We start from the raw sequence: 14,728 nt of genomic DNA, 5'->3' as shown, positions 1-14,728 counted from the left end.
TCTTAGATTAAAGACTGGTCCTACTCACCGACTGGCCTCCCCTATAGTCCAGTCATCCACATGGGCAGTTACAAACACTCTAATACACCTTGCTGATGCACCCATCACATTAGAATTGGGGCAGTAGTTTATACTATTCCACTAAATTTGAATGTCAAAAGTGAACTTCAATTAAACGTTAATATTTAAAATATTAGTGTTTGTTTCTCTAGTTTGAAAACATTCGATTTCATTTTCTTTCCTCGTGTTTGTCCTCAGCCATCCAGGATACTTTGGTAAGGTGGGCATGAGACATTACCACCTGAAGAGGAATACCTCCCACTGCCCTACCATCAACCTGGACAAGCTGTGGACACTGGTGAGCAAGCAGACCAGGATCAACTACAGCAAGAAGCCCGATGGACCCGCCCCCATCAATGTTGTGCGTGCTGTAAGTATTGCCAAATGTTGCCATTATCAAAAATGTTCTCTCATTAAAACGTCTCTAATTAGCAGTTTTTGTCATAATAATTGGACCTTTCATTCAGTTAAAAGGACTAGATCACATCTTTATGGGAGTTCTTGTTGCTCTACTTTACTGTAGCTTGGAGTAGGTGGTGGCATGTCGACTTGCCATTTATATTTATTTAGAGTTTGTTTCTCCAATAGATCCTTCTGTGTCAATTTCAGTAATTACTTCCTCCAAACCACCAACGTGTCTTTTAGACCTCATTCCTACAAAACTGCTCAAAGAAGTTCTGCCATTTATTAATGCTTTAATCTTAAATATAATCAACCTATATGCCTATGTAGCACAGGCCTTCAAGCTAGCAGCAGTTAAACCATTACTTAAAAAGTCATCTCTTGACTCAGCAGTCTTAGCTAATTATAGGCCAATGTCCAACCTTACTTTCATATCAAAAATCCTTGAAAGAGTAGTTGTCAAACAGCTAACAGATCAAATGCAGATGAATGGCTTATTTGAAGAGTTTCAGTCAGGTTTCAGAGCTCATCACAGCACAGAAACAGCTTTAGTGAAGGTTACAAATAATCTTTTTATGGCATCTGACAGTGGACTCATCTCTGTGGTTATCCGGCTAGACCTCAGTGCAGCGTTCGATACTGTTGACCAAAATATTCTATTAGAGCAATCAGAGCATACTGTAGGCATTACAGGTACTGTGCTGCAGTGGTTTGAATCATATCTAACTAATAGACTCCAATTTGTTCATGTAAATGGAGAGTCCTCTTCACACAGTTGTCATGGAGTTCCACAGGATTCCTTAATTCTGTTTACATTATACATGCTGCCTGCAGAATCATTAGAAGGCATAGCAGCCATTTTCACTTCTACGCAGTTTACTCCCAACTTTATCTGTCCATGAAGCCAGCAGGCTTAGATTTCCCAAGTGTGATGAACAGACAGGGACCCAGTGAAGTGCTTGCTCATAGGGGTCATATGATTGTTGGGTTTTTCTCTGTACCTATGAAGTGCCTTGAGGTGACTTTTGTTGTGATTTGGTGCTATATAAATAACATTGACTTGAATTGAATTGAATTGAATTGAATTGAATTGAATTGAATTGAATTGAATTGACTTGGGTTCAGGTTCATGCAGAGGTCGTGACAGGTGGCGGCGTGATGGCGGCGTGAGGTCCGTGGCACGTGGCAGCATCCATGGCTGCACAAAATTGTAGAAATGGATGATTTCTGTAAATGTTAGATTTCCATTCATCTAATTGTAATTTTCATGAAATAAAAAGGCATTGTACCAGAAACAGAAACAATGTTGTTATATTACATCACATCATTCTGTAAACAAACAAAACATTAGTCAACTTTTGTTTATCAGTCACTGTACTTAAATTATCTAAAGAAAATATCTAAATAGTTTTTTCTTCTGGATCTCAGAAGGATATTCATGTATTATTTTTGCATAGTGATTAGTTATTATCATTAGCTTGGGTTTTCAAATATATATTTGTTTGATGTAACATGAGAATTTAATTGCTAAAATACAAGTAGAACCCGTTTAATTCTATCAATGTCAGACTTTAATCGTATCACTTTTTTTGTTAAATTCACAAAGTTCATAAAGTCTTCTTGGACTTAAAAAAAGAAAGCGAATTTTCAGTTGACTCTTGTGTCGTTTCGATCCTCAATCACCAGATGTCGCTATGGAGTTATTGCACTTTGTATTGTTGGGGGCAAATCTCGCACAAAATCGCGTTCGTTCCGAATCCCGTTCCTCTTTCAACTAGCCTCCAAGATGGTAGGTTCTACGTTTTATCCCTGTGCATCCAAACTGGGTTAAATCTACTTCCATCCTTACTAACCTGTATAAAATAATCCACTTTAGATGGTGTCTTATAATACACTCATGTTGTAGGAATAAATGCTGGGTGTTATTACCGTTATTTACTCATTTTTGTGAGGACTTTGATGGGTTCACTGTGTGATATGTCGCTTCTCCTGGGCCTCGGCTCTAGCAGGGAACCTAGTTTTACCCACACGCAGAAAACAAACATTTGTAATTTTTTTGACAACGGTAGTGAGAGTTAAATGTGCAAGGTGGTGGTGGTGGTGTAACCCTGAAACAACCATTGGCATAAAGCGTTAAACCTTCCGATAAAGATGGTTGAGCTAGCATTAGCCTCCTACCTGCTAAGCAGCATGCAAGTACTCGGGGACAAACTCAGCGGTTTACTTTAGCTTTTCTGTGGGGAAAACATGCTATGTATGCTCATTTTATTACAGATTCTTAGCAGACTAACATCACAGTCGACCTGCCGGACTGCTAAGTCTGTTGCTTTGCTAGACGGGAGCTAATGTTTCAAATAAACCTCATCCTTTTTTTAACAATAACTGCAAAATCTTTGCTCACAGCCTACCAAGAAGTCGAAGACCAGGAAACTCCGAGGACATGTCAGCCACGGACATGGTCGCGTTGGTGAGTATACTCTTTTTGACACAAGTTTTAATTGATTGTTTTTCATCCCCGGACGAGATGGAGTAAACGTTTACCGACTCTCTCCACAGGCAAGCACAGGAAGCATCCTGGAGGTCGTGGTAATGCTGGTGGCATGCATCATCACAGAATCAATTTCGACAAATAGTAAGTCACTCATAATGATATTAGTGAAATTTGAGTACAGTATGACTACTGTAAAGTAGAACTCAAGTAAACCTGGCTTCCCTGTATTTGGCCATAAAAGTCTTTGTAAGGTAATATGTCTAAAAATACACAGAAGTATGCTTTTACCTCAGATATTTAAGTTAGATTATCATGTCCCTAAGTGTTGCCTGATATGATTTCGGTTGTTGTGTTGGATTCCTTTAGAGATAAAGCCAGATTTTGTGGCTAAAGCAGTAGGGCTGAGTAATATGAGGAAAATCTAATGTCACATTTTTGGCTGTATCACAAAAAAAAACTATTTTCAGCCATATAGAGCTTAAAATTGCACTGCTATACTCTTTCAAATTAACTGTTTTATATTTTTGACAATAATATATGAATGAATTGAAATGTTTGGGGGGGTTCCATTTGTTGCACACAGAGGTTTTTGACAAATGGCAATACTGTCACAGTAAGTCTTTCTGTGGTCAACACTAGATGTTTAACAAACAAAAGATCATAGCAACAAAAAAGGACATCGGCAAGAATTCACGAGACAAATTAAAACAATTGAGATTAGAAAGATGCTCTTTTGTTCTTATAACATAAAAATTGTGAACCAAAAAATGTGATGGCCTTAAATTACAGGAATGAACGTTTAGATAGTGGCTATAAAAACAACTAACCTACAACCGTCGCAGGTATCACAGCTGGTTTATTTAACGTTTCCTTTGCTGTGTGGGAGACGCTGACATGCAGGGTTTAAAACAGGCTTCATTTTGCAGTGGATGACTTTTCAGCTGATGGAATAAATTCGTGATACTTTTTGTGCCAGTAGGTTTATGGCATGTCTTGCAAATTACCGTATTTTGTCTCCTCCTTGTGAAATCCAAACAACAGTCTCACTCGCTCGCTCCTCTGTAACGCCGGCTGTCGCCATATTTTTCCTTATCAGGTAGTAAACACGCATGCTCAGCACAGGTAAAAAAAATTTCCGGTTGGGAGGGGGGATTAATGATGCATTTGCAGCGTGTAGGAGAAAAAAAAACTGACAGTGAATTGCATGCAGACAATAATAATGATAATGGATACTTTATTGATCCCCATGGGGAAATTACTTGTTTTTCTCTGCATTTGACCCATTCACTCAGTGAAGCAGTGGGCAGCCCACTAAGCAGGCGCCCGGGGAGCAGTGTGTAGGGACGGTACCTTGCTCAGGGGTACCTCAGGGTAGCTGTTAAGTGGATTCGAACCGCCGACCTTCCGATCATGGGGCGACCACTTTACCTACTGAGCTATACCTGCCCCCCTGCCCCCAGACAGCTTTATATTGTGGCAATTTCCACTTGATGTTTATGTTAAAACCATTTTAACCATCGTTCGTGGAAAACACGTGATACATCAAGTATATTCGATGTATCACCCTATTCTATATAGCTGTAGTGTTTCCTAGATGAGGCTTTACAGTAATAGTTTATTTTAACAATATATTATTGTGTACTATAGAGCTTGCTGTAATATATAACAAAATTAATCGGCGGCAAATTCAGCAAGTCCCTCAACCTGTAGTCAGACTCGAGTTATATCAGCTGAGTTGTGGCTGCTGACAATAGTCCCTGTTCTGCTCCGCAGCCTTGGTGAGCTACAGCAGAACAAGGACTACTGTCACTGTAGGGCAGTGGAATTGGAGTGTACCTCACACAGGCAGAAGAGAGTTGAGGTAGCTGATTGAGATGCCACCACAGCAGCTTGGTCAGTCTTTCTGTAGGTTAATACCTAAACAGCTGCATTTTCAAAGAAAGAGTAAAAATTTCATCCAGTAAATCAGAAACATGGTAGACCATCCCCACTACGGAGCTTATTTACTCAACCCAAGTCTACTTGGTGAAAACTGCCATGCAATATATTATTGAAAGATCTGGAGAGCAGTGCACTGATACTGTGTATTATGGACACAAAGAATTTATTGAACCTTCTCCCAATTTGGGGACTGTGCTCATCTATGGAACACATTTATGCTGGGTTAGTTCTGCTGTCCAGTTAAGAGATGTGCTGATTAGTTTTTACCTGCTTGTAAAAAAAGGCTGTAGGAAGAGAAATGCATTTATCTAATGTTTCTATAGAGACTAGAGTCTCATCTTGACAGACTTCATTGTCTTGGTGTGCTTGAGTCCTCTTAGATTAAAGACTGGTCCTACTCACCGACTGGCCTCCCCTATAGTCCAGTCATCCACATGGGCAGTTACAAACACTCTAATACACCTTGCTGATGCACCCATCACATTAGAATTGGGGCAGTAGTTTATACTATTCCACTAAATTTGAATGTCAAAAGTGAACTTCAATTAAACGTTAATATTTAAAATATTAGTGTTTGTTGCTCTAGTTTGAAAACATTCGATTTCATTTTCTTTCCTCGTGTTTGTCCTCAGCCATCCAGGATACTTTGGTAAGGTGGGCATGAGACATTACCACCTGAAGAGGAATACCTCCCACTGCCCTACCATCAACCTGGACAAGCTGTGGACACTGGTGAGCGAGCAGACCAGGATCAACTACAGCAAGAAGCCCGATGGACCCGCCCCCATCATCGATGCTGTGCGCGCTGTAAGTATTGCTAAATCTTGCTATTATTAAAAATGTTCTCTTGTCATAATAATTGGACCTTTCAAATCTTTACGGGAGTTCTTGTTCCTCTACTGTAGCTTGGAGTAGGTGGTGGCATGTCGACTTGTCGGCATTGAGTATCACCTTAGGAAATTGGATTGTTGTTGAGCAGCTGGAATCAGACATCAGAAACCGTTTTCTTTTTTTTAAAGAACAGGTGTCCTTTAAACAGTTGAAACACTCATAGTGGAAAGTTAAATGTTTTGGATGGGTTTCTGATGAATTTGGTGCAAAAGTGTACGTGGTGCTAATAAAACAGATTTAAGACTTCTTGGTTTTCCTTAATTTTTCTGCTTTCAGGACTTTTTTTCCCTCCATTTTACACAACATTATACTCAGACATTTACATTTTTAAAGAGCTATAAATTCTGGATTTGTACCAGATAATTTTCCTGTTTTCAGTCATTGAAAATTATTTCTTTTTGTAAACATAATTTCATTTTAATAGAAAAGTTACTCTTGTCTATTAAAACTTGACTTTTGTTTGTTTGTTTGGCTGCATTTTGCTTATTGTGCTCACGTTAGCACACTCCCTTCTTACAGAAAGTTATACTGGGCATAGCTCTACCTGATGCAACCCCAAAGGGGATTTGTGTCTCTGGCTAGAGTTGAACCAGCATCCTTTTTCCTCGCCAAGCCAATGTCTAACGTTTGTTTTGTTGGGTCGACAGACTTTTTTTACTTAACTAGTGTGGTTTTGTTTGTGGTGGTTATCAGTTCATCTTAGGTTGGCTTACATGTCGTAGTTTTAGCTGTTAGTCTTATTAGATAATATTACAGTGTATTGTCAGATAAAATAATGATCTCCACCTGTGCTTTACTTTGCAGGGTTATTACAAAGTCCTGGGCAAAGGCAAGCTGCCCAAGCAGCCTGTGATCGTCAAGGCCAAGTTCTTCAGCCGACAGGCCGAGGAGAAGATCAAGGCAGCGGGAGGAGCCTGCGTGCTGATGGCATAACGATCCTGTCTGTGTGTTTTTGCAGAAATAAACTGTATAAATGGAAACTGGTGTGTGTGTAATTTTTTTCGCCCCACTCCGAAGTTGCAATTTGATTAGCATGGAAACTGAAGAGATGCTGTTAATTTTGATTGAAAGGTGTGAGGAGCAGAGGAAACTTTTTCATGTGAGGAAATCACCTGGATCCTCAGCACTGTTGGTCTTGTCCTTGTAAAATCTTTTTGACAAGTGTCCAAGTTACAGACTGAACAATATTCAAAAATGCACAGACTTCCTGTTTGGTTCTTTTAATACAGCAAAAGTCAGTCGTTTCTAATGACTTACAATGAAACGGTATTGCTATGCTTTTGGTAATAATATAAACTCACCAAAAAAATACAAATGTTGCCGTATGTGCTTCAGAAAGTCAGCACTACATTGAACAATTAAAGAAATGGTCAGAAAGTTAATTCTGATGTTTTTTGTCACGTCATTCTAATTAGAGGCAAAATATATGTATATTCAAATTTCTGAGGAACTTGTTTATATAGTGCTTAATCAGCTGCTTTTAAACTGCTACCTTTAAAAGAATTTTGTTTATTGGGACGTGGTGATACCCAACACAAACTACCAGATATAACTTAACAGCTTGTTTTGTAGACTGGAGGCCCGAAATGGTGTATCTAACAAGTCATGTATAGAATAAAACAGTCAAAAATAAAACTTTAATATCAGTAAATATTAAAGTTTTCTCAATTGTATCTGTGTGCAAGCAAAGCTGAAACAATTCAGTAATTGTTTGTCATGAAAGTTGTCCATTTTAAGAGCTTTCCTTGGAAACACTGGCAGTGTGCTAGACATGGCAACATGAACTTAAGAAGTTCAATTATGACTTTCACTGCAGATTAAGGATAGTTAGGGACAGTCCTGCACTTTTATTTGCGTCTCCTTTTTATTATTTTTATTTGAGGTTATATGAATTAACTAGCTGATTGATAGAAACAGAAATGCAGACTAATCCACAATCAAAATATTCATTATTTGTTTTCCACAAAACCGCACAGAAAAGATAACAAGGTAAGGTAAACGCATAAATTTCACCCTGGTTCATGATTTGAATACTTCCTCCACCACTAAGGGGCGGGCTTTAATATGTAGGATTTCCTGCCGTGTCATTTGAAAGCAGCTAAAAGCGTGACGTGAATGCGACTGAAACGAGGGAAACGTCAAAGCCAGAGTGTAAGTGTGCGGAGCACAGTTTTCTCTAACTTTGCATCCAGTAACCTGCGTACATGTAAAACGTGCAGAGCAGGTAGACGAAGTCTCCTGACACGAGGTTTGTTGACGGTTCCTGGAATAAGCAGAATGTGCTCTACATGTGACAACGTCATGCTCTAGAATGTGAGGCGTGCACTTCGAAGTGTTTCACGTCTCAGTGTTCCTGAGCTTCCATCGAGGGAAACGGGTCTGTGTTTAACAGTTCAAAGTAAGTAGCTTCAGAAAGAAGTGACAGCCCAGCTGATTTAATTTGCACGCATGCGCTGTTTCTAGGATATCCGTCCCATATGTTCTTGTTTCCCACACTGCATTTAAGGTGATTATAGTTGGTTCAAACCTTGTCGGAGGGGAAAAAAAAACATTGATCTTTGTTAACTGGCCAAGATTTGTTAACACAGTCTTATTTTTGTACTGATGTAGCTTTGTTAACTTGTTTTCTGACATATTGTGTTTCTTACGAAGCAGCTGAAAAAGGGTTTTCTCAATATCAGATTAGAAAAATCAGATGCCTATTAGATATGCTGGATCCACAGAGCAGTTTGATATCTTAGTTTTAAAAAATCCCAGTAAGTGATAAATTCTTTTGTTGTATTATATTGGTATATTTACAATTAAATTCTTGTCTTTTCAATATTTGTGTCCTGTAAAGCGATCTTAAAGCGTTCTTTGTGCCCGTTCCTTGGGTGAAGGGCACCTGAGTTTTTCCCTCCACCTGTCCATGGACAGCCAAGCCTGGCTGGAGTCCTCCCTGCAGCGCTCTGCCAGTCTGGGCTTGGAGGTGCTGCAGCGAGCCTCCAGGCGGAGTGTGGACTGGGCGAGCACTGCATCCCAAAACCCCACTATGGCAGATGAAGACACAGATATAGCTGACGAGGTGCTTTTATCTTTCGCCTTTAATATTTATAATAATATAACCTTATAATGTAATCTAAATATAAATACTTTTAATTCTTTGTTCAAAGTTTGTTTGTTTTTTTTTTTTATCAGCTTGTCTCTTTTCATCTCTTGCTTTTCCAGAGAAATCCCACAGAGCTTGATGATGCCTTTGCAAAAATCGCTGAGTTCATGGCACAAACCACTAGTCATTGCAAAGTTAGTGACTATGTCCCAAAGCACCTCTATGTGGACTTCAGCTACAGACCTGGGAGAATAAAATATGGATTTTGTCTTTGTTGCAGAGATTTTACAAGTCTGGTTGTTGCACGCAGCCCAGTGACATTGAAAAGAACCACATGTCCAGGTTTCACACACAGCCAGCATCTGCAAAGACATCAGCTGCGCTACCAACCAGGAAATGCGACAAATACCAAGTAATTCTGCGTTGTGTTTTTGATTATTTGGAATAGGAAAAGCTCAGAGGCTGACAAACCCAGAGCATTTAAGGCTTTATATTTAAGCAATTTACAGTAGGTAATTTGTTGGCCAAAAAAGTGGAAAAGGGAAACAAAAAATTGAGTTGGAGGCTTCAGAAAGTTAGCATTTTACAGTGGCATAGACAGTACCAGCAGAATTCAGGAAACTCCTTTGAAGTTGTATAGATGAAGTTTGCATTTCAGTTTGGGGGCCTGAGTTTTACTATTTACATGTTGTCAAAAGTTTGACTTTAATTCATCTAAAATGTAAAAAATAATCATTGCATTAAAATCTTTTTATTTGCTGCTTTCAGAACCGCGTGTCTGGATCCAGTGAGGATTTTTATATCGAGCTTTCACCTGGAACATATGCCATCACTGCCAGTGTGGCAGAGTCACAGCAGCAGACTCAGCTGGTCAGTGTTAAAGCTGGGGAGAGTGTCAACCTCACCTTTGACCTCTGACCCCTCAGCTGACCAAACCTGTCACCCTTTAATAACAACTGACCATTGCACATGCTCTTTGTTTCTTGCTTCTTGTATATAGATTTTTGCATTAAGAGTTTACATTTTATTTTACTGTAATGCACTTAAACACATTCTTACCTGCACTAAGACCACATCATTGTATTGAAATAAAATATTTTTGTAATCAGTTTTTTGTTTGGCTCTTCAACATGCACTGTACATGAGTTTACACTGAGACAATATGTAAATATATTGGCATTGTTCTCAGAGAGACTGCAGTCCCACTGGTGGTCGAGGTTTGAAGCTGGTTGTGGACAAAATGTCTCTAATGTTTGCTCTTCTTCCTCTGGTGCCAGGAAGTGACTGAAACAGGGAGCTGTGATTTGGTGAGGCACTAATTTGTGGTTCAGGGATGCTGAAACTCACAGGTTGGGTTGTCCTCCGGGGACCAGCACTCCCTGCACAAAAAAAAAATTCCATCTGAGCTCATGCATATTGCACACATATCAGAACGCATACTGTATACTGCTATCATCAAAAACAGCATGTTGCATCTTTATTGGCATTTTGTGAGTCAAGTTTGCACTTATTTGTGACCATTAAACGTGAGGGTAAAAGGACTGGAAATGCATTTGTTTACAATACATCAAAAATAACATGCATGTGTTCATGTGTGCCCACACTGTGTAGCAAGCAGCATCTGCTATAAAGGTAACAGAGAATAACATTTAGTCAAAATATGAAAAACATCATCGAAAGGATTTCAGGACCACTCTACACAGCACTTACTGGGGTCTCCAGTAAAACACCCAAAAAAGGCGAAGAGGATCGGATGTTTTTAAGATTGGATAAGAACAGACTAGCAGATGGAAATACACTGATTTATGAGTTTACTAACAAAAATTCAACCAGGTAACATAAGGTCAGGTACAGTGTCTTTTGAAATGTTTAATTTCATTCACTTAAGTAGATGATGTCAAAACAAGGGATTTTAAACATGATGTCTTGTCATGATGTCTTCAATTTCAATATCTCCTGTCTTCTAACAGTAACACTCCAGTGTTCTCAGTAAATGTGTCATTAACCTTAAACACTGTAGGACCCATTTGTTTATGTGATATCTCCAGTGGAATCTACCTGTGATCTATTTTTTCACAAGGTTTCTTTTTGTTTCCAGTTTTCTTTTGAACTTCTTCAGAACTTATTAACTCAGTGTGTGTCTGATTCTCACCTGGCTGCCTGTGCTGTGGTTCTGGTCCAGTTCTTCTCCAGTATCTCCAGGGAGGACGCTGTTGTTTACTTCTTATCTTCAGTGAAGGAGAAGTTGATGCTCTAGTCTCATCATGGGAAAGAGATGAGGAGGAGGAGGAAGATGGCAACTCGGGATCACTCGTCCTCACATCTGCATCTCTGCGGTCCACCTGCTTGACTTGCTCTGTTTTATCAAGTTCATCTGATTTTCCAAAGCTAGCTCCAAGGCTGGGTGGAACTAAACAGGATGAACAGTAGCAAGAGGCACATGCTGAATGGCAGCAGTCGGTGCAGTACAGCTGGGGGGCACAAAGCCAGCTGCAGCACTGATTGTGAGTGACTGCTTGGAGCTCCCGTACTATTCTGGCATGACGAGAAGCAGAAATGGGCAAAAGCAGACTTTCAGGAAGCACATACACACAACTATTCCACATCAGCACCCGGAGGCGTCTAACACCGTTACCTACAGGAAGGAAAGGTGAGCCCTTTGAGTGGATTACAGATGGTGATCATGAACAGACATTGATGATTTATCATATGAATATTTATCTTAGGAAACAAGTCTCCCGTTTGAAAACGGTCTCATTAGAATTATTGACTATAAAGAAAAATATCCTTGATTGTATCCACACCACTGGATGTCATATGATGATGTTATAATATAAAATATACGACTTCTGCCGTACCTCCATAACCATCTCTATGTTCTGTGGCTGCCACCACTTGACCTGGACCGTATCTTCTCAGATCTTGTTCCCATGGTGACAGGACAGCGTCGCCAGGAGCCAACCTGCATGTGCAACCTCTGCTGTCATTGACCATGTCAAGTGAACAAACGAGCTGGCGCTGGGAGGAGGCAATCTCAAACGTTGCGCTTTCTGCATGGTCAAAGTCAACCACCCAAATTCCACTGCAGCCCTAAAATTGGAAGACAGTCTTCAAATATTTACTCGTCCCTTTTTTAAAATTTGGTTTTTAGTCCGTTAGCGTCTGACTTTTGGATAAGAGCAGTGACTCTGACACTAAAACTTTTTTTTTTTTACTTCGGCTCATCAGGTTATATTTTTATGATCAGTTTTTGTTGGATTGTACTGAAGCTGCGTCACAATAGATTAAATGCTCTATATTTATTCTGCTTTTCCTCTGAAGACCAGGAGCTTTCCCACCACTTTTTAAATGGGATGGCACAAGGAGAGCCTTGTGAGAGATTGGCGACCTTACCTAGATCTACTCCACCACTGACGCTGTGACAGCTGGGACAGATGGGAAAATTGGGAAAACACTGGGCACAATTTTTGGGCAAAGTGCTTATTAAAGCAGTCAGTCAATGAGAGCCCTGCTCAGTGCAGCTGATGTGCCCCTGTGCACTCATCCAGATGCTAATACATTAAAAGTGGTGTGGCTGAATACCCTTAAACTTAAAGTCAGCAAATACTGTAAATGTATAGTTTCATTTTTAAAACGATTGTGCTTTTGCAGGAGTAAATAACTGAATTAGCCCATATTAGCTGTAGTAGAAACAATATTCAATGGTCATGTGTCACCTGTATTTGTTTTATGACAGTGCCCATGTAATAAAGGCCATCCCGCTCTCTCCTGGCCAGGACTCTGCATCCTGGGAAGAATTCTGGGCTGCTTAGGGTTTGACCAGACAGGATACAGGAGGTAACCGGAAGATTGGGATTACTCCGACTGCTCCTATAGTGTTAAATTGTTGTTAAAACAATGTTCAAAGTTTAAAAAGATTAAAAATTGTGCAACTAGACCTGAGCAGGGGTGAAGATATGTGGTGCAGCTGTGGTATTGTGACAGAGGTGGAGGGACAGCACCACTTGGCTGGATTGAAGCTTGGCAGTGATGGTTGGCTCTCAGCAACGTACAGAGGAATCACCTGACAGCAGTAATAGAACCACACATACTCAGACTCACAGTCACTGTGGGGCCTATTTTTTAGAACTACCGAGCAATTCTCAGTCTATACCTTCTCCAGCGTGCCATTCAAATCGAATGGAATCAGATAACAGCTCCCCCTTGTGGTCTGTGTGAAAGACTGCAGATAGTCCCTTGTGTTTCTGTCCAGTTTATTTCCTATATCTTGCAGGTAGAAAACGTTCACAGGCCTCCCAACTGCCAGTGCAGGAAGAGCTCTCAGCACGGCCTCTGGTTGATCAGGAAAGCCTGTGAAAAGAAGGTGGACGGCATGACAGGCAGGGTCGGTGAGAGCAATACTCAGAGCAGACAAGAGATCTCCGCCTGAGCTGCAGCTGATGGAGTGAATCCAGGACAGAGCCGTGTACACTGTGTCAGGAGCACAGGAGCACATGTGGCAGGACCAGCAGGTCACCTTCAAGGGAAAGAAAGACTCAGTAAATCTGAGGTTCTGCTCAAGCTTAAAAAAATGTCCTCAAAGTACTAAAAGCTCAGGGTGAGATTAAAAAAATGAAGAAAATGAAAGAATAAGAGTGATTAGTTATTTAAAAATCAAATCATATAAAGGTGAGGTAGTATACTATATGAGTTTACTCAATTTTGCACTTGACTGACTTCATGCACAGCTGTGATCAAAAGCCCTGTGTGTGAATTCACTGGATCAAAAATCCAAAAGAAATTCAAACTAGTGCACCTGATTCTTGTTTTAAGTTAATAGTATGCTGTACAACCATTCTACCCTGGAAATGAGCATACAAAGAAATTATTAAAAGCCCCAAATTACCAGATCCCCCTCACCTTGCTTGAAAAGCTCATGATGTTAAAGAGAGAGTCCCTGTGAGACGCTTTATTCAGCAACGTCTGGATCAGCAGGTGTTTCACTGACCCCAGAACAGCTCTCATGTTCTCAGAGCTTTCCAGGACAAACGTGATGTTGCATCCCTGCTTTCCCAGGAGCAGTGGTATCAGTGCAGCCTCACATGTCACCATCTGTCCAGATGTCATAGTAACACTGTGGTAATGGGAAGGAATCACACAGTTTTCTTTTATTTTTTGCCTTTTTTGTAAACTGTAATAGTGAAAAGACAGTGAGAAAGGGCGAGGAATCACCTGAAAATCTTTGAACTATATTTAGGCCAAATGTAACATATTATCAAAAAGCACAAAACACATAACAATGAAAATATCTACATATCTTGTGAACATTTTTTAATCTTTATTTAGATTTTTTTTTGTTTTAGAACACACTTTACCAAATTTTAAACTGAGCACCTGCATCAATTTTTATGAAAAATAATCAGCACTTTTCTAAATGTATAGATAAATTAGACAGATTTATAGATAAATTACAGTTTGTTTTTTTTATGTTATGTTTTTAATAATTATTCCAATTAGTCATAATGCAAAGAGGCCAACTTTAGAACTGTCTATATTACTGGATCATATTGGAATAACTGATATACTAATGTGTACGTCTCTTTAATGTTGCAATAGGTGAAGATGGGACTCATTTAATTACTTTCATGTGTGACTATATATACTGAACATATACTGTATATATTGTATATATTGTATGTACTAACTTTATATTTTGCTGGGTAGTAGTTTTTCACATTTTAATATATATATTTTTAATATTATATATATCGTTTCTTATTTTATTGTACTTTGTAATATCACCCCAAATCTACAAATTCACCATACTATCAGATAAATGTAGTGGAATAAAAGCATGTAGTCTAATCAAATGTAAA

General features: G+C 39.5%; 3 protein-coding genes, 1 long non-coding RNA gene and 1 other non-coding gene across 9 annotated transcripts; 3 read left to right on the top strand and 2 right to left on the bottom strand.

The window, feature by feature from the left end:
- The first annotated feature begins 2,130 nt into the window (after positions 1–2,130).
- rpl27a (ribosomal protein L27a) lies at positions 2,131–6,765 on the top strand. The gene is made up of 5 exons (XM_026175070.1): positions 2,131–2,251; positions 2,866–2,929; positions 3,019–3,094; positions 5,527–5,701; positions 6,590–6,765. The coding sequence occupies exons 1-5, from the start codon at positions 2,249–2,251 to the stop codon at positions 6,716–6,718; spliced, it is 447 nt and encodes a 148-aa protein (XP_026030855.1). The 5' UTR covers positions 2,131–2,248; the 3' UTR covers positions 6,719–6,765.
- LOC113027534 (small nucleolar RNA SNORA3/SNORA45 family) lies at positions 5,214–5,344 on the top strand. Its single transcript, XR_003273094.1, has one exon. It is a non-coding gene; the product is annotated as a small nucleolar RNA SNORA3/SNORA45 family (small nucleolar RNA).
- Positions 6,766–7,823: 1,058 nt separating the features above from the next.
- Positions 7,824–9,981, top strand: akip1 (A kinase (PRKA) interacting protein 1). 5 transcript variants are annotated; one of them, XM_026175067.1, is made up of 6 exons: positions 7,825–7,936; positions 8,005–8,183; positions 8,625–8,849; positions 8,993–9,067; positions 9,154–9,285; positions 9,642–9,981. In XM_026175067.1, exons 3-6 carry the CDS (start codon positions 8,694–8,696, stop codon positions 9,789–9,791), a joined length of 513 nt encoding a protein of 170 aa, XP_026030852.1. In that variant the 5' UTR covers positions 7,825–7,936; positions 8,005–8,183; positions 8,625–8,693; the 3' UTR covers positions 9,792–9,981. The 5 variants fall into 5 exon arrangements, with proteins under 5 accessions (XP_026030853.1, XP_026030852.1, XP_026030854.1 ...); XM_026175068.1 differs by having other exon boundaries at positions 7,824–8,183; positions 8,665–8,849; XM_026175069.1 differs by lacking the exon at positions 8,005–8,183.
- On the bottom strand, positions 9,883–11,237 carry LOC113026369 (uncharacterized). Its single transcript, XR_003272909.1, has 2 exons — positions 11,026–11,237; positions 9,883–10,252 (listed from the first exon to the last, which is right to left on the bottom strand). It is a non-coding gene; the product is annotated as an uncharacterized LOC113026369 (long non-coding RNA).
- Positions 11,238–11,299: 62 nt separating this feature from the next.
- On the bottom strand, positions 11,300–13,979 carry c7h11orf16 (chromosome 7 C11orf16 homolog; the record flags this gene model as incomplete). The annotated part of the gene is made up of 6 exons (XM_026172244.1): positions 13,773–13,979; positions 13,027–13,389; positions 12,812–12,936; positions 12,590–12,743; positions 11,732–11,963; positions 11,300–11,508 (listed from the first exon to the last, which is right to left on the bottom strand). Coding segments are annotated over exons 1-6 (1,290 nt in total), but the record flags the coding sequence as incomplete, so codon positions are not given.
- Positions 13,980–14,728: the final 749 nt, after the last annotated feature.

Source organism: Astatotilapia calliptera, chromosome 7, assembly GCF_900246225.1.
Source record: "Astatotilapia calliptera chromosome 7, fAstCal1.2, whole genome shotgun sequence".
Classification (NCBI taxonomy): Eukaryota; Metazoa; Chordata; class Actinopteri; order Cichliformes; family Cichlidae; genus Astatotilapia; species Astatotilapia calliptera.
The sequence above is the reverse complement of the archived record's forward strand: the minus strand, read 5'-3'. Positions and strand labels throughout refer to the sequence as shown.

Excerpts from the sequence above, each read along its gene's own strand:
- rpl27a (XM_026175070.1), top strand. Across the intron at positions 3,095-5,526 it reads AGAATCAATTTCGACAAATA|CCATCCAGGATACTTTGGTA; the intron begins GTAAGTCACTCA and ends GTTTGTCCTCAG. Across the intron at positions 5,702-6,589 it reads TCATCGATGCTGTGCGCGCT|GGTTATTACAAAGTCCTGGG; the intron begins GTAAGTATTGCT and ends TTTACTTTGCAG.
- akip1 (XM_026175065.1), top strand. The coding sequence starts at position 8,481 with ATGCCTATTAGATATGCTGGATCCACAGAGCAGTTTGATATCTTAGTT. Across the intron at positions 8,542-8,664 it reads CTTAGTTTTAAAAAATCCCA|GGCACCTGAGTTTTTCCCTC; the intron begins GTAAGTGATAAA and ends CCTTGGGTGAAG. Across the intron at positions 9,286-9,641 it reads GGAAATGCGACAAATACCAA|AACCGCGTGTCTGGATCCAG; the intron begins GTAATTCTGCGT and ends TGCTGCTTTCAG.